The sequence below is a fragment of the Haliaeetus albicilla genome, chromosome 32, assembly GCF_947461875.1.
Source record: "Haliaeetus albicilla chromosome 32, bHalAlb1.1, whole genome shotgun sequence".
In the NCBI taxonomy this organism is placed as follows: Eukaryota; Metazoa; Chordata; class Aves; order Accipitriformes; family Accipitridae; genus Haliaeetus; species Haliaeetus albicilla.
In genome coordinates this window covers 880,447-905,328 of record NC_091514.1, presented here as the reverse complement: position 1 = coordinate 905,328, position 24,882 = coordinate 880,447, and the positions used below count along the sequence as shown (strand labels likewise).

Below are 24,882 nucleotides of genomic sequence, written 5' to 3'. Positions count from 1 at the left end.
GCTAGCCATGCTTCTTTTTATGCAGGCTAGGATACATTTGTCTTTCTGGGCTGCAAGCACACATTGCTGCCTCATATATAATTTTTCATCCACCAGTATGTACAAGCCCTTCTCTGCAGGGCTGCTCTCAATCAATTCATCACCCAGCCTGTACTGATACTGGGGATTAGACCAATCCAGGTGCAGGAATATATACAGGACCTTGTAGACGCTCATGAGGTTCACATTGGCCTACTTCTCAAGCCTGGCAAGATCCCTCTGGATTACATCCTTTCCCTCAAGTATACAAACTGCACCACATAATTTTCATGGTGAAACACCAGCTGGCAACTAGGCACTACACAGGTGATCACTCACATCCCGCTGAGTAGGACGAGGGAGAGAACTGCAAGGGTAAAAGTGACAAAACCTGTGGGTTGACATAAGGATGCTAAAATGATGCAAACCTCCTGTTAAGTTCACTGAAATGTGTCTGTACCTCCTCCCTTTGGGAATGGCAGGAAATTTTGAAAACCACAGATAAAAGGAACCAAAGCATAGTATCAGCTATGTGCTGAAAATGTAAAGCGACCATTTCTGATCATTGAAAGGATGCTCTAAACTTTTGTCAAAAATTGGGTACTTACAGGTTGAGGAAGGAAAATACTACATTTTTGCATGGTGTTTCCTATGCCATCAACTTTATTTTAGAAACTACAAGTCAGAACTCTTAACAGACTAATGTCTTTGGAACCAAGAAATTCCTAGGTTCAATGGCTTTTCTGGTGACAATTGTACTCCATTTCAAAAAGTATTATCAAATTATTGATGTTAGGGCCTAAAAACCCCAGAATGTAAGGCACCGCCAAAGCACGCGGGTAGGCATGGAAACGGAGAGTTTCCAGAAGGAGCCTCCTACTCAAAGACAGAGAGTGGGAGGGGACACAGGCGTGCAGGCGCAGTTGCCCAAGTGCCAAATAAGAGAGGACACAAGCTTTTTTACTCTTTCGTAGTTGTTTATTGTCCAGTCAAGAAGGTGCAGAGGCTGGGCCGCCGGCAGGGAGCTGGCCAGGCACTCCCGCGATGGTGTTGGCACCATGTGTGGCAAAGGAGCCTGGGTGGCTGGGGTGAATCCAGGTGATCCCTGTGGCGGGTGCACCCACTGCCTTCGATGGTTCTCATTGAGGTGGATCCACCTCCATGGGCTCCACGTCGTCCTTTGGTGGGCTGTCACGCCTGGGCCTCCCACCGTGCCTCAGCAGATAGGTACGCCGGGGCCCCATGCCGTTCCCTGACGTGCCCACAGCTGCGCACTGGACCATGATAGTTGCGTGAGCGAAGGCCATCCTCGCTCTCCTGGCACGAGGAGGGATGCTGTTCCTCCTCCTCCTCCACCGATTGTCCTTCCTCAGGCTCCTGAGAGGTGCCTTCCCCTTTGACGGTCGCAGGAACCGTCTGCGTGCTGTCCCACGCCAAGGTGGGCAGCCACCCGTGTCGCTGCCGCGGCTGCTCCCTGGCAGGCAGAGACGCTTGGGCTGCACGGCGTTTGGTGGTGTGCCTATAGCCAAGCGCTGCATGGCGTCGATCAGCGGATCGATGCTGACGACGCTGGTGGCGGGAGGGGTGACTGCGTCACTCCTCCGCCTCCTCCTGCGCTGCCTCTGCTTCCTCCTCCTGGGACGTGCCTTCCCCCTCCGCGGTGGCATGGAGGGGCTCTGTGGCGTCCCACGACAAGGTGGGCAGCCACCCGCCTCGCTGCTGCTGCCGCCCGGCAGGCAGACTCGCTTGGGCTGCACGGCGTCCGGCGGTGGGCCTACAGCCAAGCGCTGCATGGCGTCGATCAGCGGGTCGAGGCTGACGACGACGCCGGCGCGAGGGGCGATGGCGTTCCTCCTCGTGGGAGGTGCCCGACCGCTATGCGGTGGCGGGCAGAGGCTCTGTGGCATCCCACGCCAAGGTGGGCAGCCATGCGCCTCGCTGCTCCGGCTCCTCTTCCTTCCAAGCATGCTTGGCGTCTGAGGGCCTGGAAGCTCGGCGCTCTGTGGGCCGGCTGCGGGGCCCTGCTTATATAGGGCCGGTGGCATCAGCAGGCCACTGTGATGGCGACTGTGACTGCGGCTGATGTGCGTGGCCGATTATGACGGGTTTGGGCGTGGTGGGGCTGTGGCCTGAAAGATGCCCAAATATGGGAGGAGGAGGAGGAGGGTGGTGGGGTCTGAGGGAAGGCAGGACAAATCCCACGTGCGGGGCAGCTGCTAGGGTCGGTGTGCCTCAGGTTGGTGGTGGGGCTGATGCTAGGGTGTATTGGGTCTGGCTGAGATGGAGTTAATGCTCCCCATAGCAGCCCTCATAGCGCTGTGCTCTGCATCAGTAGCTAGAAAGGTGTTGACAGCACACCAGTGTTTTGGCTACTGCTGAGCAGTGCTGGCACAGCACCAAGGCTGTCTCTCCAACACTTCCCCCTGCCCCCACTGGTGGGCTTTGGGTGGGCAAGATCCTGGGAGGGGACGTAGCCAGGACAGCTGACCCAAACTGACCAAAGGGATATTCCATGCCATATGATGTCAGCTCAGCAATAAAAGCTAAGTAAAGGGAGATGGAAGGGGGCGCAGTTGTTTTTTACATTCGTCTTTGGGAGCAACCGCTACGAATAGTGTATCCCTGCTTCCCGGGAAGGGACCGGACATCGCCTGCCGATGGGAAGTAGAGAATAAAATCTTTTGTTTTCCTTTGTTTTCACGTGTGACCTTTGCTTTTGCTTTATTAAACTGTCCTTATCTCGACCCACAAGCCTTTTGTTATATTTTCTCTCCCCTGTCCACCTGAGGAGGGGGAGTGATAGAGTGGCTTTGGTGGGCACCTGGCTTCGAGCCAGGGTGAACCCACCGGAACTGAATATCCAACAGTCAGGCTCGTTTGCCTCCGCTGCCGTACTGTGGACTGTGGCTATGGCCAAATTATGGAATGAATAGGTATAATCCATATTCCACCACAGGCTTACAAGCAAGGCTACCATATGCGGAGCTAGGCACAGAAGAACGCGTGGTTGATGGCGACGTATAGTGCTTACAAAAGTTTTGGTTTCCTGGAATTCTTCTAGGTAAAATGATATGGAAATGTGGGAAGAGATCCTTTAATAACAAACCTCACAGAAATCTTCAGAGAAATCTGGCAGACAAAGCTGAAAGTGATGGAAACAGAACTGATGGCTAGTTTGAAGAAAAGAGAGTGGTTTTGTTGACTCAGTTTTGTCTTCAACTCATTTTACTCCACTGCATTGGTGTATCAGTGATAGAGATACTTCTTGAAGCTTCTGCAAGGGTGTTTTCAATGGGAAAATGCAAAAATGCCCCAGTGGTTTTCTGAGCAAAGCTAGAGAGTACATTTTGGTTTAATATGTAGGTATGCCAAGTTTTTGGTTTATATGCATAACCATGAATTTCAGCTTTTATTAATCAGATGTAGATGCTTAAGCTCACCTTCAGAAGATAAAGGCAAAATGTAGACCAGGATATTCTGCCTAAAAGGGATGTTTGGAATTCTTCCATGTGGACCTAAAGGACTGAGTTTTTATAGCTTTGTCTGTGCTGGAGTCCTGCCTAAATGTTGAAATGATCTTGGAAAGAACAAAGTGAACCTTGAGTGAAGATGGCCTACTTGCTCAGATTTTTCCAAGCACTCTAAGCTTTTACAGTTCAGTAACTGTTACTTTTCATAATGGAAATCTAGTAGGAGAAGCTAAAAGGAAACAGGATTTTAAATATCAGTGGAAAAAAATGATAGGAAGGACTCTTTTTAAGATGCTGGGAAGGCAAAATGGATGGTTGGGACCTATTTTAAAAATAGGGAGGGAGTGTGGGTGTCCTTGTCCGAGCTTACTCTGGAGGCATGTTCTATAAAGGCAGAATTGCCTTCCAAAAGCCTCTAGGCCAGAATGATGCATTTAAACTTGCCTCCTTTGAATTTGATCTGTATCTCTTGACCTGTCTTTTGTAATAGGATGTTCTCACAGTATTGTGGAAGAACTGCAAACTCCAGAACTCAGGTCTCTTGAATACTCTTTCCTGCCCTGTACCATTCTGACTCAAAACACTTGGAGAATGTGCTATTCTGCTTATCAGGCAAAATGCAAGAAAATGTAAAAGCAAAAATGGATCTCAGAACTGGTCTTAGATGAATAGTTTTAAGGAAGAATACTGCTCTTAGAAGACTGTCTCTTGAACGCAGAACTTGCTTGAGTTCAGTGTTGCAGCACGCACTTGGCAGTTTTAGCAATGCCACAATGCGATGTCTTCAAAAAAACCCACATGCTAACTGTGAATGAAATCATTTGGCCTCACAGCTGATGTGAGTCTGTCTATCTGTCTACTGGAATGTCTTCAACACTGTGCAAACGTAGCATTTTAGAGAAGACTTTTAAGCAACTTTTAAACCTTGTCCTTCACTGTGGCATTTTGTGTTGCAGTGCTAGTATGGGGGATTGCTTTGATGACAGCTCCGAGTGCAATTATTTCTTGGGCTGCCATGCAGCATTATTGTGTAGAGCTTTCAGAAAGGGTATGGAGTTCCCTGTTTCCCAGGCTGAGCTGAGGGTAAGTCATGTACCCATTCAAAAAACAAGATGTTGCAGTGGAGCTCATGCACTGCCTGTCTGGCAGTCAGCTGCTTGGACTCCGTCAGCAGCAGGTTTGGGACCTCTTGGGACTGGTGTGCTGTCAGCTAGGTTAATGTCCCTTGGCCAGGTGCTTAGGGCAGGCTCCGTTTGGTACGTTACCACGTTGCCTCCAGCATTGCTTTCGCTTTCCCAGTCACATGCTGAAGCAGCGAGCAGTGCCAATAAGACATGAAGGCATCAGGTGGTCTGTATAATCAGATTAATGACTGCAAGTATGTCAGATTTTATTGACTCATCCTTTCAAAGCAATACAGGTGCTCTTTTGGAGCACAGTACTGTATGACAATAATGCAGATGAAAGCTCCATGAACTGTTTGACCTACTGAGCTAGCTCATTCAGGAGATGATGATATACCAGTTGGAGGTGAGATCAGGGATACCTGCTTGTGTGGAAGCTGAAAATCCAGAAATAGGAGTCCGGTCTGTTCATCAGGATGTTTCAAGGCAGTGCTTTCAGTGCAGCTACACAGATGATTTGTTTGTCGCAAAGTGTGCAAGTGGTGTTGATTAGAAGAGAGCTAAAAACTCACATCGTGAGAAAGCATATTTTTAAGCACTAGGGTGAAAATGTGTTCTCAGGAGTTACCCTCTTTTCTGGTAGAGAGAGTCTGGCATGTTAGTAGTCCTTGTCAGCTCTTACTCTGCAAATCCTTTCCCCAGTAGCATAACAGCTGGTTGGCAAGGCATCTAAGGCTAGTAAAGGCTTTTCTTTGTCATTTCACACATAGGCTTGCCTTCTGATGACTTCTGTTCTGAAGAGCTTCTGTACTTTATCTGGGTGAAAATACTTCTCTGCATAGTGCTCAGAGAGGTGCTTTTGCACTGCTGTCAGACTCCAAACGGTGGATTAAAGCAGGCCGTAAAATAAAGTAGGAGCTTTTTTCAGTAACCTGTTGATAGCATACATATGACAGAAATTATTAAAGCTAGCAGATTTTCAGAAGTATAGGTGAATTTAAAAATGGGATTTTTAAATTGTGCATTCAGTGCGAAGCGGAGCATAACCTGAGCTGCTTGTACTTTCTTGCAGGAAGAAGGTTGTGGACACTAATGCAATAGCTGATTTAAGATTTCCGAGTCCGCATGAGGCAGCAGTCAAAGTAGCTCTTGTTTAACTTGTCTGCCTCCATGAAATACTTCTCTGCCTTGGGTCTTTGAAGCATACTAAATTTCTTGTCTTTTAGACTGTTATGTCTCTTCTGCTCTTGACTTTGAGATAACATCCAAATCTTCCTTTGCTTTTGCAAGCTTTCTGAGTTAATGGGATCCTTATTTTTAATCACAGGTCAGATTGACAAAAGCCCAGTAGCGCCTTACTGGCCATCACTGCCAGTAAAACAAGTGTTGTGCTATCAAGAAATAGGAATCAACAATGTTGTTACCTCCAGCTGTGTTGAACATTTCTGCTGGAGCGCTGCTTGGACAAGTGTGAAAAGTAGCCTTGTTGGGCATGACGTCACTGCTCGCTTTGCAGATGTGGAGTCACGAGGTGAGGCAGTGTGACGCTGCTTTGCAGGTCCTGGTAGTTGCCGAGTCTCTGCTAGGGGATGCTGCTGCCCATGGGGAAGAGGTTCCTGCTGGGAGACACCAGTTCATTCTGAGAGCTGTTAGACTAAGTTAGCATCTGTTAAATTCAAGTTGAGAGGGACTTCAGGAATAGTGCGCCAGGTTTAGTCCTTCCCTATTTAAAAAATGAAAAAAGTTACCTTGTTAGTCGACATTGTTTGGCTTCACCTCTCATAAAATTTCATCACCAAAATTAATACAGTTAATTGAGGTGAAGGAAAAATAAATGTATTAAAGTCAATTAGTATCAGGCCCATTCACAGAACTAACTCAGCAATGGACTCTGCTGTATGTAAACACTCTTCCACAAATTCTCTGACACGGTGACCAAGCTGGTGGGATACTTCAAGTACCAAATACAAATAGGTGCCGGGATAAGTGTCCTATACAAAGAAAGCCTTTCCTTCAACGTGCTATTGTCACTCTTCAGCTGATCCATTTAAATGTGTACTGATGGACTTTTAAGGTGAATTCAGTTTTATATCAGTCTGTTACGAGATGGCTGGACCTCTCTTCATGGTGCACGTAACAAGCAAATTGAAAACAAGCATATATCACAAGATAGATATATATATATATATATATATATATACACACACACACACATTCAAGGATAAGTCTATTCAGAAGGCAGGTGTCAATGCTTCTCTTCTAATGGCCAATGAATTGTCACCAAGTACTAGAAGAGGACTTATTCCTCTTTTTGCATCACACAGCTGTTGGGCATGTTCGAATTGACCTCTGCAGGCTTGCATCATTTGTGAATAAATGCATTGGTTGCTGTCCTCATATATACAGTCTCTTCCTAGGCGAGGTGCTGCCACTTGTAAAGCTGCTGCAGAACTAGAACAATCCTCAGTTCAGCACAGGCGTAGCAAACTCCTGCCTTTTTGTGGAGCCGCTGTTGCTTGTCCTCTATCTCTGAAATGTCAGTCCAGCGGTTTGTGATCTGGACCAGAAAGAACGCTCTGTATGACTCCATTCAGCAGGTCGAAACAGCTGGTTTGGGCTTCTAGATCTGCGGCTGCCATGATCTCCCAGTTGCCTGCCTGGGCCCCAGTACTGCTTCAGCTCCTTCTCCATCAAAAAGTCCCAGCGCAGGCCTTTCTTGACAGGTGGCTGTGGAAGGGTTAGAGTTTCTCTTTTGAGGAGAGCTCTAGGGGTTGCTTTCAGGATATATGACTTCTATAAAAGCTTTTGTTTTCATCATTAGTAGTCCTTTCTCCTACAATTTGATCCTCCTCAGAAGTCCAGAGGAAGCTTGCTGTTCAGTTCCCTAGGGGGGAAGATCAGGAATTAGTTTCAGCTAAATGATTTCTCAGTTTTCTGAAGAAGCATTCTGCCATTTGGAAATAGAAGTAAAATGTTCATTTCATTGTTGAAATAATGTCTTCTGGTAGGTGAGTTTTGGGGTAAGAGAGGTTCCTGCCTGTAGGAATAATATACTGAAAAATGAAGCATAAATTGTGAAATATTCCTGTTTTGTGTGTGATCACTGAGCAAAGCCACCCTGACAGAGCTTGACTAGATATACAGCATCTTTGGTTTTCAGACCATTGTTCTGATTCGGTCTGCAAAGGTAAGAGCTTTTAATATTTAAAACTGTAGGCAGATTACAGGGAACGGCTGCTGATAGTGATTTAAAATATTTAGTCATATCCAGCTTGTGTAAGGACAATATAAAAACCATTCTCATGGAGAGATCTTTGCAATTTAAGCTTACTCAGTCAAAGTGTCTCAGGTAGTTTGGTTTTTTGCTTGTTTGGGCCTTATGTAGAAGGTCAGAAGGCTTTCCTCCTCTTCAAAGACTAACATGGTGTAAGCCCAGGCAAAGCATGGGTAGCTTCAGGCCCACACTCTTTTCAAAAGGCTTTTCACGGCTGTCTTCATAAGGAATTTCGTTTGAGTCTCTCTGCTCTGCAAAATGAATCGCAAGAATTCATAGAATCCTAGAATCATGGAATGGTTTGGGTTGGAAGGGACCTGAAAGATCATCTAGTTCCAACACCCCTGCCATGGGCAGGGACACCTTCCACTCGACCAGGGTGCTCAAAAGCCCAGGGACGGGGCATCCACAACTATTGACATCCAATTCACATCCCTTGGATTAATTCAAACTAGATGATAAGCTTCCGAGGGGAGTTAGCACTTTAGTTGGAGCCAGTTCTGCCCTACTTGTGAAAGCAAGCTCAAAACCCCCCCCAAATTTCAGTGATCCAAATACTAGCATTGCCGGTTTTGTTTCCATTTACATGTAGAGCGCTGAGCAGCTGAGAAGCGGTGGTGTTGATGGATTAAGCTCCAAGGAATAGACAGAGGTGGCAGGCGCTCTTCTGTGTTCTGTCAGTCTTGACCACTAGCAGCACAGGGGAATTGATATAGTTAACAGCTACGAAAGCAATGGCGCAGAGTTGTCATGCTTTAGCTGAGGGCCTCTTTTGTTGCAGGGCAAGCTAGTCAGAGTTCAGAATCTGGTTTATGCAGGTGAGACTTTGCTGTGGTTGGTTTTTCTCCAAAGCTCTGTTGGTTTTGTAGCCTAACAGAAGCAAAAGCAACTTAAGCTAGATCAGGAAAGAACCTCATGCATTAGCAGACTCCGCTTCAGTGACCTTTGAGACCATTTTGCTGTTGGCATTCCAACCATTTTAAAACCATGAAAAAGATTGTGCTGCTTGTGTTTGATTATCAGACCTGAAGGTTTCTTGAAATGTACTTTCAGTGTGTTGGAACGATAAAAGCGCAATGTTACATATCAAATTTTGCTTTTCTATCCGTCAAGGGATTCTCTGAAATGTTGTGTAATTATGTATTGATATACGTTCTCGTAAACTGGCAGATTCTTTTTCTGTATTGATGTTGTTTTCAGAATACACAGATGGTAATGCCCTGATGCCTAGGAACTCATCGGTAATTGTTAGAAGAATCCCTGCTGGAGGAGTTAAAGTCACCGGCAAAACCTGTGTTACGTAAGTCTCCGTAAAGCATTGTCTTCTTGGTTAGGGGTTTCAGTGCATTAACTTTTCAAATTGATATTAGTTTACAAGAGGCATTCAGATTGTATCTTTCTTGTTAAAGCTGCTGTTAATTTTTGTTGTCATGGGCTAGATTTTAAAATATCTGTCCCAAAGCAGACTTACATGTTTTGGCCTGCTGGGAGATGGGGTTCAAACTGCAACAATGGTAGCTTTTAAGATGATTCCATTGGGTTTGTTCCTGGGGTTGATTCTTTGAGAGCCAAGTTGTAGATCCCATTTCCTCTACGTGGAGAGATTCCTTATTTTATGCGTTTGATTTTATTGCTTTTATAGTAAAGACAGATAGGCATTGTTGTGTAAACTTATAATTTCTTCCCACCTCAGAAGAGTCTGATTGTCAGTGTTTGACTATTTCTTGCATTTGGGGGAGGCAGGGTGGGATATGGCAGGTATTCTTACCCCCCAAATCTGGGTGTTTTGCATACTAGACACAGAGGAAAGACCAAGGGTTGCCAGCTGGCGAACCATGCAAACCAGAAGTTCCATTCATAAGTGATTCCTGTTAGTTTCCTAAAGACAATGTCCATTTCAGGCAAGAGAAAAAGAACACTCTCCTGAAGTGTATCACCTTTTGAGCGAGTACAACAAAGGAATAGTTAACCCTTTCCAAACTTGAAACTCAGTAAGCAGTTCAGCACGTTACCAAGCGTTACTAGTTATCTAAGTCTGTTTTTACCCTAAGTTGATATCAGTGCTCCAGGTTTTCAATCTATATTCCTCAGATTTATGGAGGACAGAGAATCAGATGTGTTGGTTAAACTTACAGCTATCCAAATGCAATGCTGACTACAGGATTATTGCTGTCATGTATGTATTCAGCTACATTAGCATTGTTTGAACATTCATGTTTTCCAGCCTTCTTAAAGAGACGCCTCTCCCCCACAATTAGTAGGTATTATTAGCTTGTGGTTTTGCCATGTCTTTCTCATGTTGGTTCTCAGACAATAGACTGGTGAGTTACTGTGTGTCTCGAGAAAACAGCACAGCAGCATCCTGGTACCTGTGAAGCATTTGCGAGCAAAAACCTCTGAATTGCTGTGACTCTGCCTGTAAACTTTGGGCATATTCAGTAGTTGTTGCAGTGCTTTCAGGCACTGCCTAGGAATTCAGGACGCCACAGTGTTGTGCTTATAAACATGGCCTTGTTTTGGCCATGTTTAACTTAAATATGTGTGCTTAGTGCTGCCTTGTCAACGCATCCTCCGTTTCTGGTTGGCTGGCGCTCTCTCCTGGTATCATAATACTGCCCTGAAATGAGAGGAGAGATGCTGCTAGCGTCAAAGATCAAACAAAGACCTGTATGTGGGGATAAGCAAAGAATGGCGCTGCTGCTGTTGTAGTGTTGAAAATGAACCAGGCAGATGAGCTTTCTATTCCTTCAGCTGGAAACATTGCAGAAACAACTGGTAGAGTGGTTAATGTTTGGGAACAAGGAATGTATGCTATAATGGTGGAGAGGCCTTCAAAAATGCATTACTCACCTTGTTGTTTGTTCTTCAAGGTAAATGGATGAAGAAACCATTGTGTGGTAATCTAAAGTATTTCCCTGTACTTCCTCATCTTCAGGAGGTACGTGGCTGTACTTGCGAGCCTGGTGGTATTCTAGCAGTGGCAGGAAGCACGAGCCTTTCTATTTGTACGTAAATTCCACAGCAGCCGTTGAATTGTCTCTGCTCATGGCACACTTTGGATGATGTATGAATTATTTGTTAACTAGATCAAGGGCTGCACATCTGATTCATGATGAGTGGCATGCAGATACAGATCAATAAGTGTGTGGAATCTCAGCAAGTTTTCGAATGTAATGACTATTGCCAAAAAGATTGTAGCCTTTTCAAGATTATCTTAAAGCAAATTCTGGCAAGTAAGACCTTTTCTTTTTTGTCACAGGGCTCCTAAATCACACCAAACCCCAGAAACTGCTTTCAGGTGCCATTTCTACTACTATTTTTAGTCAATATTGCATACGCTAAATGTAGTAGCTATCTGAATACAGTGCTTGGGCTTTCACAAAGAAACTCTGTTCTAAAGCCTATGCTGCTGCCATTTTTGTTATTTCTTTGTCAGATGACTGACTGTTTTCTCTGAAGTAAACTTGCACTTCCAAGTGTCTAGAACGTCAGTGTTCTTTCTTGGAAATTAAAGTACTGTATCTGGTACCCATTTGTAATACTAGATAGGCACAGATTGGTTAAAGTTGCCTTTGTATTTTGAGAGTTGATTATTTAAGAACGCCAAGCTGTGATACAGACTTCACCTTTTTGATACTGACGCAGCAGAGACAAAATACCTGAGGGCTTCCGCTTGCACTGTTGTGTTCTATAACTGTACATCTTAATTTGTGACAAAGTAGAAACGGGATTTGGGTCTGTTTGTTGTTTTTTTTTAGTTGCACTGAATGTGCCAAGAGAGAACAGTTTAGGTATATGAATAAATTTCCCCATTCCCTAGACTATCAGAACATGATGTTTTGATGTTCAGGTTTTATAATCTGTTGTCACTGCTTTATGCTGGGTACAAGTGCTTTACTTGAAATTCTGATCACCTTTATTTCTTCTTCCAGGAGTCAAACGGAGCCAGTGAGTGGAACATCAAAAGCAGCGTGTAAAACCACAATCTCACACTTTTTTCTACACACTGCTCTTAATTCTAAACAACATAACCTTGTATTAATTTTCCAAACATTAACTAATTATATATTCCAGTAAAACCTGGTATATGTTGTAAAGACAATGTCTTTGATTCAGCATAGGAAAAACTGGGTAATGCCATCACTTGCACAGTTCTAATGTAAATATTGGTATTGGTGCCTAGTGATGCATTGCATTTCACATTGAATATGCTAGAATATTTCCTGTATGACTTTGTGTTGTGCAGGTAATGTATGATCGCTTTTAGATCATGTAGGTCCGAGGTTTGCACCACTGAACATGGTGCCATGTTCTACATCTGTGTATAGCTAGTCATGCGTATGTTTGTACATTGTTTTGTGCTTTTTGTTTCTTGCAATCCAAAATGTTTGGAGTGAATTTTCTGCTATTTCCACATTATATCACTTAGCTTTTTTTAAAAAATACTCTTTTTGCCTAATGGACTTTGAAAATGTTATCAAAACCCATTGAGAAACCACTGTGGTTAGACTTGGTACTGTTTCTTACTTTTGAACTGGGGGTTCAAACAAATAGCCAAACCAACACATCCCATACGTTCTGAGGACAGTTGTGTGCAGCTAAATGTTTCCTTTTCATGTCCTTAAATGCTTGGGTATTTGTTCCTAAAAGTGTATAATTGAAGTGATATTATTTGGGCCCCTCTGAGTACATGTATGTCTTTAAGAGATTGCCATGAATTTAAATATGGTTGCTACGCAAAGTGGTATTCTGACGTTCTGCGTTTCATCTTTCCACTCTATCTGATGAAGCAGTTTAGTTTAATAGTTTGTCTGCAAATGAAAATATCTAAAACCCAGTGTACAGATTTTGGCACAAGGTTAGAGCCTGGTGTATTTGTGGGTAAAATCCCTGTCATTTTTCTGAACTTCTGCCTGCAGTACTTTTTTGGACCTGGGTGGCTTCGGAGTTGGATGCTGCTTTGATTTCCCAAAGGTTAAGCCTTTCTTTAGTATACCCCCACTCTGAATTTCCATTTGGAAAAGGGGTAGCATTTTTCTTCAGGTTAGAAAACACTGTCATTCGGCTGCTAAACTAGAGAGAAGTCACACAAGGAAATACCTAACTGGTAATGGTCTAGATCTGGATTTGCGACTTGGGTCGAAGGCTAGGTGTAACTGTGCTTTTCAAAATAGCCCTTATAATATAAAAAATTCCTATTTGTTGGGTTTTATTTTTCATCTTGAAGTATAACTGCTTTTTCTTCACTAGAATGGTGTGAGGCTTTGCACTAACCCTGGATCATTGGATCTGATCCCTTGATCAGCTGTTCGGGTAACTTAATCTAGAAATTCATGAACTCTGGGGTTGTGTTCTGTGAGGAATACAGCCTCTCATTCTCGTGGAATGGTATACAATGAACTTAAAGTGGAAAACTTCTTGTATGTTGGTGTAAAAACACTAAGCCTAAACCTGACATCCATAATTCTATCACTGATTGGTTCAACTTCCTTTTTGGACATGAAAGCCTCTCATTGTGAGCCCAGTGACCCTAGCAGTTAATGTAACGCATTTATGTAAACCACGTTTATAGTATTTGATCTAATTGAGATGGGGTTTTATTTCTTGGAAAGAGTTATTTTTCTCTTTGTTTACTAGCTTGTGTATAAACACAAATCACATCTTCATCAATAAGGTTACCATTCTTTCAGCCTCGTGTGTTCCCTGGTGTCTTTGTATTACATTTCTAAGTAGCATCTTACCATAAGCTTAGATAGATGTCTCAAAAAAAAATTTTTTTTTAAGAAAGGAAAAATCCTGGAGTGGGAGGGAAGACTTAGTGTTAGTTAGAACTAATTAAAAGGAAGACAAAGCAAAACTGTTCCCTTCTTGTTTGCTCTGACTGTACCTGATGTGGGTTGTGGGTAGCCATAGCGAGGGTGGAAGCCTTGCATCTCTCTTTACAAGTCCTCTCTCTCTCTCTCTCACACACACAGACACAGAGTAAAAGCACTGCAGCCTCAGGTGCTTCTAGTGTTGGAGGCACAGTTAGCTTTATTCTTAAAGCTAACTCAGCTCTTGGTCTAAAGTGTGTGGGGTTTTTTTTGTTTTGTTATTTTAAATAAACATCTTTCTGCGTGTATTTCAAAGCCAAACCTGGATCTTAGTGTGGTCTGAATAAATCACTGGGAAGGCTTGCCAATTATTGTTGAACAGTAAAGCAGCAACGTTAAAATCAGTTCAGATTTTTTTTTTTTTAAAAGGATGCACAAAAACTTATACTTTGAATATTTCTTAATTGTCTTGCTCTTATGTTAGCTGTCATTCTACACTTCCAAATCTGTGCTGCTGTCCTACTGTTACTACTGCCAAATCAAGAAGGTGAATCCTATTTGTTTTCGTATTCCTATTTCAGTAACTGCAAGGATCTCTAGTTGGTATTAGTCCTCAGAGGCTGCAGAAATGCAGAGAGTCATGCGCATTGTTTTAGCACCGTCAAGCACAGCTGTGATCCTTCCTGGCTGAATTTTCAGTTTAACCAAGCTACTGGGTTTTAGGAAACCACTGTAATTTAAATGCAGCACTCCAGCAGTGAGATTAGCCTTTTCCTCCTATTTTCTGTCCCCTTTCCCACTTGCTTTATGTGAATTTCTGTTTAGGCTTCTGTTTGAAATGGGAGTTAATACATTGACTGTTGATTCTGGTTTTTTGAGGGTTTTCTTTATTTGGTTACTTTGGGGTTTTTTTTGGTTTGGGTTTTTTCCCCAATTCTTCTGCAGTATTACCTTAGGGTTGTATACAAGTTTCATGGAGGTGTTGTTTCTACTTGACCGATTGGAGGGACTGGCAGGAAATACTTCAGTAGAAATTTAAAGGAAAAAACCAAAGACACAAGAATGTAGGATCATTGGAAGATGGCCGTTGGGCAAACGTACTAAATAGTACATTAATTTTCTATTTGCTGCTTTTGGTAACTGTTCATAGAAAGGAGTGCTTTCATCTCCTTTAAGAAATCAGACTGTTGCCTGCAGGCCATATAATAACTGCTTCCTAAAAAAATACAAGAACTAATATTAACTGTTATGTTTCAGTTACTGGTCAATCCTAGACTGTTTAATGCCAGACTCCAATAGAGAGCTTTCCTAATTCCTTGTTTGCTTCTGAAAACCCGCAAAGTGATAATGGTGGTGCCTGCCATGAGAGAACATAGGCCTGTTTTTCCACATGTGAAGAAGAGCAGCATGTGGAGCATGAAGCTTCAAAATACTTGATCAGACTTCCGTTTTGACAGAAGTGGGTACCAAATGTTGTGAAGGGAAGGAGAGTTGAATCTTCTGGTAAGATTTGCAGTGGAAAGAAGGTCTCTTGTTCCAGATCTGGGTGCTCCTCTCCAAAGGCACGTTTTCAAGAATGTTTTAGTTAGTGTTAGAGTAATGTTGCCTGTGCTTTCCTAAACATCTAGAGAAGACATGATTAACTGGAGTGAGGAAACATCTTCTGCATGTAAATATTTTGTCCCCAGAGTCTGTGAAAACTGCTCCCTTGAATTCTTCCACTACGTTAGGTAATAAAGGACAAGGGCTTTTTTCCAAGGAAGGATTTTAATCTCTCCTCCGATCCATTTAGTGACGTCTTGAGGACAGCTGTTCAGTTTACGCTGTGACACTTTATTCTACATTTTTGAACAACCAAAGTCCTAATAAGCAGTGATTCAGGTGTCTTTCTGATCATGTTTTGCTAGTGTAAGCTTAACTGCTGCTTGTGGCATAATATAATTCCATATTCTGGAAAAGGAACAAGCTAAGTGTTACCCTGCTTACTTGTAGAAAACCAGCATTTCAGTATTAGTTCCCAATAAACGCTGCAGCCTATTACAAACTAGTGGCCTGAGGGCTTCACTCCTGCAGGGTGTTCCAGGAGGTAGGTGGGAGGGAGGAGTGTGGTTGCAGTGGAGAAAAAAATTACAGGACTGTGCTCTGACTCCATGTTTTCATCATCATTAAAAATTGGTTTTGCTCTGATAGTAAGGAGCATAATATTAAATTCTCACACTTCCCAAGCTAATTTGGATAGTATGGCCTGTGGTCTAATAAAATACAAGACATCAGTATTCTCTGTTTTTGTAGGCTGCTCTGTCATGGTAAACACCTTTATTTCACTAATTTGAGCAGTCTGTTTTTTTCTAGACAAAGTGGTGGTTTACTTTCATGGCTGATGTTCTGGCTTGGTCTTTTTATTTGGGTGTTGTGGGGTATGGTGAGTTTGGCATTTTTAAACTTAGTGACAGGAGGGGCAGAGTTCATGGTTGAGGGCTGATATGCCTGTGCTTGATTTTGCCAGGCAGCTACCGTCTTCATAAAAGCATAACTGTGTGCATTTAGAAGTGATGAGATGTTAACTGATTAATTGACAAGCTACACTGCAAATAAGTTTCCTGTAGTGATGCTTCCTTCTCAAATACACTGAAATCCTTTTTAGCTGAAAATTGACAGATGTGAGCATTTGACAAGGGTCCCTCTCTGAGATACTGTGGAGCAGTAAGTTGATGTCGTGCGGGTTTGGTTATTTTAGTTTCTTCTCATTAACCACACAGGCACTCTTAAGGTGCCATAGGTTTGGACTTTGTTTTGAGCAAACACAAATTACACGGGCTTGGCAGTGCCCCTGTCAGTGACACTCAGAGGATATAGTGCAGACTTTCAGACTACAGTAGATGTTAACTATTGCTATGTTTTGACTGTAGAACTTGAATATGTGTTTAATTTTTTGTGAACAGATAGATCTCCTGCATCTCTTTCTCTGGCCCACCTTGCTAAGGTATAGATATATTCTTGTCAAATTCTTAAAAAAAAAAAAAAGTGTTTGCCTAGTTTTTTAAAATCTTATACTGTGATCTATAGCTGGATAACTGTTGTAATGGAAACAAAACTTTAATTTAATTTTTATTAATTTAAAGTATTAATTTTAACTTTAAAATGCGTGTCTATTTTGGTACTAGCCTGTAAAGAGTAGTTCCCACTTTGGGAAGATAGAAGGGGAGTACCTTATTATTACCTCAACGTAATGTTGCACTATTACTCATCTTCCAGACACACAGAAGCAGCATTTCAGAAGCTGCTTACCATTTCTCATATGTTTCATTAATTTTGCATTGGAAACTAACAGTTTTTACAGAAGAATTGAATGGGCTGTAAGTTATGGACCTTTGGAGGGGGGAGTGTGCGACAGCCAAAAGAGAATCGTTTCTGTAACATGGACAATTGCATGGCTGTTTTTGAATTTCTAGCCATTAAAGTTACAGATCCATTCTTTTAATGCTGCACAGTTTCATAAATACTAGTATATAGACAGTAGACAACATAGTCTAATTTGTTTGAATGCAGACTGTGTAAAGTGTGAAAGTGTACCTGATTGTTTCTAGGAATATACCGATGTGTATGTGTGGCATATTAGGAGATGTGACCTTCTGGAACTGTTGTAATGCCATGTTTTGCTATGGAACTGCTTGCATTTTTTGCTCAAGAATGTGTACCTTCCTCTGGGAAAGCACTACTGGCTGCACTTTGTGAAAAGGCATAGGGCTAGCCAATGAAATAACTAGTCTTTAAAGTTACAAAGCTTAGAGAGGGCAGGGCCTAATGCAGAGGAGCTAGTTCTTTCTTCTGAAAACGAAGGCTGGAGTTCATTTCCAAGAAAGAGGAATCTTTTCACACTGGTCACTCCTTTCCCCTCTCACTGAAGAATTAAATTGTGTGCATCTGGGGGAGTGGAAATGTTTGGAAGGTAGCCACCAAAAGAACTTGGTCCCCATTAGTGCTGTCCCTAAACATGTCCTTGGTTCTGTAAACTTATGCCAAATTTTACTCTTAAAATATGAAGAAGTGTCCTTGTGCTGTACACATTTAAGCTTTTGAGAAAATGTCAGTATTCCAGAAAAATACAGGAACATAATGTAAAGCAGCTCAAACCTGTTACTTACTCTAACCTCTTTAGTGCAGACGGACTTGGCATGGAGGTGATGTGTTAAGAGTTTTCTGGTTTATTATTACTACGTGTGAAATGCCATATTTGAATTTTGGTCTATTCCTACTAATGTGTTGTGGGTTTTGGATGTGTTTTGTAAACTCTTTGGGTTCAAAGAAATTAGTCAAGTATCTGTAAAGTTTTCTGTAAATGTTAATGGAAATGATTTCATAGGTGTTGATCTGGATTATGTTACTGTGGAGAAAAAAATGGTGTCTACGAAACATCCATTTAATAGAATGTTGACACTAGTTGGTTGCTTTTGTGAATGAACGCATAGAAAAACAGAACCATGAGCGGTTGATCTGAGTGGTTGATCTGAATGCTAGGTGCTTGAAGGTCCACATCCTTTACAGCCTCTCCCTTAGACCTTGCTTGGATCTGGACTAGTGTGAAATAAAAACATTGGAACAAATACTACTTTGAGAAAACAGCTGGCTTCAATAATTTGAAAGATGTATTTCTGCATAAGGTTGATATTACAATTTGTATGTTAAAAGGACACAGTCAACGGGAAAAAAAAATGCAGGTTGTGCTTCCTGTAGTTAAATCACTTAATATGAAGAAGTTAGTAGAGGGGGAAGCATGCAGTGTGGACTGCCTCCAGCACATGATGGTCAAATTTGTAGTGACAAGAATCTTTTGTCTTGCTGAGGGATTATAAAAAGCTTGCTTCCTTTTAATGCTTCTGTGTGGGAAGCTGCATTTCAGCAAGCAAAAACAACTTCCCTAACTCTTAAGTTGTGTGTCCCTTTAATGCTGCAAAATGTAAATAAGGATACTTGCATGCATCTTTCTCAATTAAATGTACAGTGGATGTCTTCTTCAAATAGGCTGGAGCTTAAAAATCACCTTAAAAATACGGGATCGTGTAATGTTGTCTACATATGCCTTCGGTCCACTTGGAAGACAATTGGATTGGTTACGCAAGTCTTTCTGTAAGGAACAAACAAAGCCTAAGGTTTTGAGTGCCCAAGAATGCTCTTGTCAAGTAGGTTAACATGCACACAGACACCATGTAATAATGGTGTAAGGGGTCCCCAGAACATCTTCAGGACAACGGTATTTTCTATAAGCAGCTCTTTTCATGCAACCTCAGCTAGTGTTGTGCTGCTCTTTACAGGACCGGGTGAGTGGAGTTGTCTTTGGCTGTGTGGGCTTAAACGTGTTTCTAATGTGCTTGTCAAATAATTGCCTGTAAAACAGACTGCCAATCTGGCTGAAGCCAATGCTTCCGAAGAGGATAAAATAAGAGCTATGATGATACAGTCCAGCCGTGAATATGATCCAACCAAGTAAGTGTTGATAATGTCAGATCTGTTCTTTGAAGATTATGGAAAAAACTGTAGCGGTGTTTGGTTTAACAAGAGAGACACATGCATACCTTGTTCTTTTATTCCCCAAAATCTTGTAGTTACATGAAGAAACCCTTGGGTCCACCTCCATCATCATATACTTGCCATCCTTGCAGAAAACCTGGCCACTCTATAAAGAACTGCCCAACAAATGGGGTAAGATTGTGGGGGACTTCTGGTGTTACTTGGTTTTTAATTGTTTTACCCTGGCAGTTAGGTAACAAGTACGTGAATGCTCACGTGAAGAATTGTTTCTCTTGGGGTGAAATACAGAGCTTATATGGCAATGTTGCAAAGCCCTTCAGAATTCAAGGGAAAACTGGAATTAGAAATGTAAAATGTTCTTTTTTTCTATGTCATGGACATGAAGTGTGTCCATAGATCTTTCTCTGTGAACTTGCATGCGTGGTTTTGTACGTTTCAATGTTATTGGAAATTTTTCTGGTTTTAACTCTTTTTAGTGACAGTTCATAGTTTTTAGTGTTTTGTATAAAAAGAAGATGTTTCTGTTGACCCCATCTACTGAACATTTGTGTGTTTTAATCAGACAAGCCTCTGGTTGCGTCTTCATGCCGTTTAATGTTAGTCACTGAATGTACATGCATGAGGTATGAATTTAGCCTTCATATAGAGATGGTGAATGTAAGTTTCCCCAGGGAGTGATTCAGAGCACTGAATTAAGCTCTCCCTCTGAATTGCCCTTTGGCGGAGGAGGAGCGGCTTTGTGTCTCTTCTCTGAGTGGATGGTGAGCTAAGGGCTGTTTCACCCTTAAGGAACCTGAAGTTAAGCCAAAGAATGTCGACCGAGTTCAAAACACTGCTCAAGCCTTTGGAACATCCTGGCTGTATTCATTTAGGAAAAGAAGTATTTTAGTCGAGCGACCCTTACGCTAGGTAAAAGGAGAAGATTAAAGGCTCTTGCTGCTTAAAATAATCATTGAAATGTCATTTTAAGTGTGGGTCTTAAGATGCAGTATGTCTGCATTTCTTGTCTCAACAGGACGAAAGTTTTGGGTCTGTTTCCAGAATGAAAAAGAGCACAGGAATTCCAAGGAGTTTCTTGGTGGAGGTGAAAGATCCCAATACGGAGGGTGTTATGCTGACAAAAACTGGAAAATATGCAATACCATGTCTTAATGTGTAAGTATGGAATTAATTGGACCGACCGAAAAGTGAACGAGAGAAACCGTGTGTAAATGTCAGAGTGGCAGTGCAATGAGGCTGACCTGCATCTGTAATGAGGAGGGAGGAAGCGTTGTCATTGTATCTTAACCTTAAAATCTGTGATGCTTTCTAATGTTAAAATAGGGTGGTCGTACTGTTCATGCCCCAGGAACTTGGTTAAACTTGTGGTATGCTAAGAACCTGTATTTCTGCAAAAGATTTCAGTAGTGGTTACACTGGGAGTCGTTCTCTGTGAAAGCTCGTTTTGCTTCTGCTTTGTGTTTCAAAGGCTTCTTGCAAAGTTTAACAAATAGCTGTTGGGCTGAGATTTCCTCCCTCTGAGTTTTATTAGATCTTATGGGTGAAACAGGCTGCAGATTTCCTGTTGCTATGAACTAAGAAAATACTGCTGTGTGCTGACAAGAGTGGCTGTTTTAAAATGCACTTGGTAGCACTTTGGGGTTTCTGTCGTGGATCTGCTTTTGTGGAAGCTGTAACATGGACTTCTTCCACTTATAAAATGTAAGTACTGGGAGACTAAGTTTACCCTGAGCCTGAAATTTACATTTACCCTCTGGCAAAGGAGAGGTGGGACTCATTTCACCTGATTTCTAGCTGTCAGGAAAGGATTTTTCTCATCTGAGCTAATTTCTTTGTTGATCCACTGAATGGGAGAGCTCTGTGTAGGGTTCAATTATATGGAACTTAGTGACTGGGCCTGAAAGTAGCTCATGGTCGCAAGAGCGTTCCAGACGCCTTTAGAAGGCCTTGAACAGGCTAAACAAGAAGACAGAAAAAGAAAGATCCCAGTTAGAAAAACACAGGTGCACATTCCACGATAAAGGGAACATGGCAGAAGCAACCTCAGTTCAGGGGCTTATCTTGGCCAATTGGACTGAGACAAGTTTCGCACGCTCTAGTTAACATAGCCAATTATGTCCTATGTTTATGCGCGTGTACAGAGTTAGTATAACCAACTATATCTTATGTTTATACGCGTGTACAGTGTCGATATAACCAATCACATTTTATGCTTGTGCTCGTGGACACTAAATGCTTGAATGCAGCAGCCAATCAAAGCTTCTTAGGAACTTAGAGAATTGTATAAGAATGATCAGCTAGGCTCAATAAACTGGCAACTTTGATCATCATATTGGTGTCCTGTCGTCCGTCCCCACATGGAATTTCGCAACACTCTGCAGCGGGAAAATTGTTCCCCCCTCCCTATTCTCGTGTGGTGGCTACAGAAAAGTAGTTTCAACTAAATGCCTATGTTTTAGAAGGCTAATGTGGAGTGAGAAGAATTCCATCTCCTGTCTTCCTTTGATAATATCCAAACCTTGGAAAAGTTTTCCTTTACCCATCTTTAATTTGTTTCTTTTTCCTTCCCCTTTCCCCTCCTCCAGGGAAGCTTATGCTAGAGGAAAGAAGGAAAAGCCTCCCTTTTTACCAGAGGAGCCATCCTCTTCCTCCTCAGATGATCCTATTCCAGATGAGATTTTATGTCTCATTTGTAAGGAGATAATGACTGATGCAGCTATTATTCCCTGCTGTGGAAACAGTTACTGTGATGAATGTAAGTGTGAGCTCCCACGTTTGTTAATTCAAAACAGCACATCTGCTCTTCTGAAAGCAGAAAGGGGAGATCGCGAAATTACTTTGTTACCAGTTCTATTTTATACTTAAGTATACCCTGAATAGGAAAGGGCTTTTCTCGTATAAAGGGGGAAAAAAGCCACAGAGCTTTAATAGTTAAATAAATATATAAATAGTAAAATAAATAGCTTTTTTAGTTAAATTTACATGCAGAAGGACGAGTATGAGAGGAGTGGCTGATTGTGCAGGTGATTGCAGTATTGGATATTGAGTGCATTTAGTTTGCCCACAGCCCTTTCTCTCATACAAAACTATATAGCCAACTCTGGTGACTTACGGTGGTCTGCAACAAACGCAGAGTTAGAGGCATTTAATCCACATTTTTCTCCCCGGGAGAGTTGGTTAAAACCTTCAGAACTTGAACCTAGTAATGGTTTTTTGAACCTACTGTTCGTTTTTTTGAGACAAGTTTTATTCGTTAACCTTGAGGGTGGGGACTTCTCACTCTACTATATAGTGGGAAAAAGACTAGCTGAAACATCAAGACACAGCCTACTCTACATCTTCAAATGTTACAACAGTGACATACCAAAACTCTAGAGTTGTTTGCTGCATACTAGACATTTTTTACGCTATTGAACCTTTATAGCTTCATGCTCTCAATTCAAGACCATATTCACCTGTTGATCATATACGTGTTTTTATAGTTGATTAGAAGCCCCAAAACTTCCTTAGTTTGGCTAAATGCTATTTTGATTATTCTAATTGTACACAGGTATTAGAACAGCCTTACTGGAATCTGAGGAACATAGATGCCCAGAGTGTCATCAGACAGGTGTTTTGCCTGATGCTTTAGTGGCCAACAAGTGCCTACGCCGGGTAACCTGATGACTTTTACGTAAAGTGCTTGTAAGAATAGGCTGTTTGTAAAAAGCTGAAAGGGAAGGAAATATTAATTTACATCTGCTTAAGCAAGGTTGGATTGAATAAGCCTAAATTTACCTTTCAAGTGCATTATCTGTTATCACAGAAGCTTACAACTCCTTGGAGACAATCTGGCAAATTCAGGTCATGCTTTTGTTTAACGTGATTGCCTCGCTTTCAAATTCTGTGTTAACACGGCAGTACTTTAAATACAGACACTCTGAGTTACCAATCACTAGTATCAGTGTTTAATGTGATGTGTTCATGTATCGGCATGTTGATTTCTTTTGGGATTGATAGCATTTACAGGAATACACAAATAATTTTACTCTGTGGAGGCTTTTGTTTTTATATCTGCTGAAGTTTCATATTACCTTTTCGTAAATGTTTTTCTGCCTCTAGGCTGTGAGCAACTTCAAAAATGGAGCTGGTTACAGAAAAAGGCACCGTCAGCAGATGTGGCACCAACAGCAGCAGCAGCTGCCACTGCCACCACCCCCGCTCGTGACTCTTACACCTCCTGCTGCTCTGGTGACTGCTGCTGAAGCTTCTACATATTTGTCTCTGTCAATCAGCAGTTTGTTGGAAGAGAAGGTAAGCTTTGTTTCAACATTTGCAGCGATTCTTGTATTTTAGTAGAGCTTATTTTCCAACTGTCTGCATTTATTCACAAGGGCTGTCAGATTCCTGTACTAAGACAGCCAGCATTACCAAGTCGTCTGGGCCCCCAAGGACAATCAACACTCACCACTGGTAAGGCACTGTAACTTTTAATTTTTTTAAAAAGAATTTCTTTTAAAAAATGATCTTCAGATACACTGAATGGGGTTTTTTGCTTTTTCCTCTCTCCGCTCCAAAAGGTCATCCCGCGAGAGCCAGTACAATTTGCTCAGCAGGTGGCAGACCAGGCTGGGAACTGTAAGTGTTCTACAGAAATTCAATGTATTAATACTTGTAACGTGTTAAATGAGGCTGTAACACATAAATTCTACAACAGCTGATTTATAATGAAGTAAGTGTGCACAGATAGTTGTGTAGAATACAAGTGGTCCTTAATTTTTAAATGGCCTAATTTGAATTGGCTTTAACAAAGGGGTATGTGCTCGCAGTAAGATTATTTACAATAAAAGTCCAGTGCATAATTGAAAAGAGGACTCTGAAAAATGAATGCTTTTTGAGGAAACCATAAGTGCATCTAAAAATCAAATGTAATTAAAGGATCAGGTGGAAAGCCACCCTTTTGCTCACTGGCTGTATAAGGCTGAGGAAATTGATTTCCCAATAGAAACCAGCCTCCAGCATTCTTTTTTGAACAACTTAGTTGATTCTGATTGAGCAAATCATTGGAAAAGTCAAGGCTGTTATTTTAGGACAATTTTGAGTTTCTTCAATTTAGTCATCTCAAATAGCCAAGCTGCTTTCTCTCTGTTGGAAAGAGAAGAGTCTGTTTTATCTATTATTGCTGTGCCAAGTCAGTCCTTCATTTTTTTATATACTTGATGTTAGATAGACTGAAAGAGTGCGCTGTGTTTATAAAATCTCAAAGAGAAATCCAAACAAAAATCAGGATCCATCCCACAGATGATTTAAAATCTCAGATTCAGTAAGCAAGAAAATAACAATGCAGGGACAAGAACAGGCCAAGTACATCATCATGAGGCAACAGCACAGGAAGCGTATGTGGAAGAGGTTAAAAGAAGTTTGAGAGAAGATGAGTTAATATTTGTGCAGGACTTTGAAGGTTAGAAGTGCGAAATATGAAGTGTCTCAAGGAGTAGCAGAGGGGCGGTGGGCACATGGCATGTGGGAGATGGGAGTTTCTGTTAAGCATGGGCAGCCTCCGCCCACAGCTGCAAAGCTGAGTGTAAGGAGAGAAGACCGAGGGGAGTGTTGGGGGTGAGGATGTGGAAGGCAAGTATGAGGATCAACAAATGAGTGTAATCTCACATGAACGG

At 42.0% G+C, this 24,882-nt stretch overlaps 1 protein-coding gene across 1 annotated transcript; it reads left to right on the top strand.

Annotated features, from left to right (window-relative positions):
* Nucleotides 1–12,220: 12,220 nt before the first annotated feature.
* On the top strand, nt 12,221–24,714 carry LOC138683238 (E3 ubiquitin-protein ligase RBBP6-like). Its single transcript, XM_069774788.1, has 10 exons — nt 12,221–12,224; nt 16,642–16,682; nt 19,095–19,183; nt 19,303–19,399; nt 20,244–20,383; nt 21,814–21,983; nt 22,779–22,882; nt 23,330–23,521; nt 23,602–23,680; nt 23,788–24,714. The coding sequence occupies exons 1-10, from the start codon at nt 12,221–12,223 to the stop codon at nt 23,847–23,849; spliced, it is 978 nt and encodes a 325-aa protein (XP_069630889.1). The 3' UTR covers nt 23,850–24,714.
* Nucleotides 24,715–24,882: the final 168 nt, after the last annotated feature.

Bases quoted from the DNA above. Each gene is read 5' to 3' on its own strand.
- LOC138683238 (XM_069774788.1), top strand. The intron at 21,984-22,778 runs GTAAGTGTGAGC...AATTGTACACAG, and splicing joins AAACAGTTACTGTGATGAAT to GTATTAGAACAGCCTTACTG. The intron at 22,883-23,329 runs GTAACCTGATGA...TTCTGCCTCTAG, and splicing joins CCAACAAGTGCCTACGCCGG to GCTGTGAGCAACTTCAAAAA.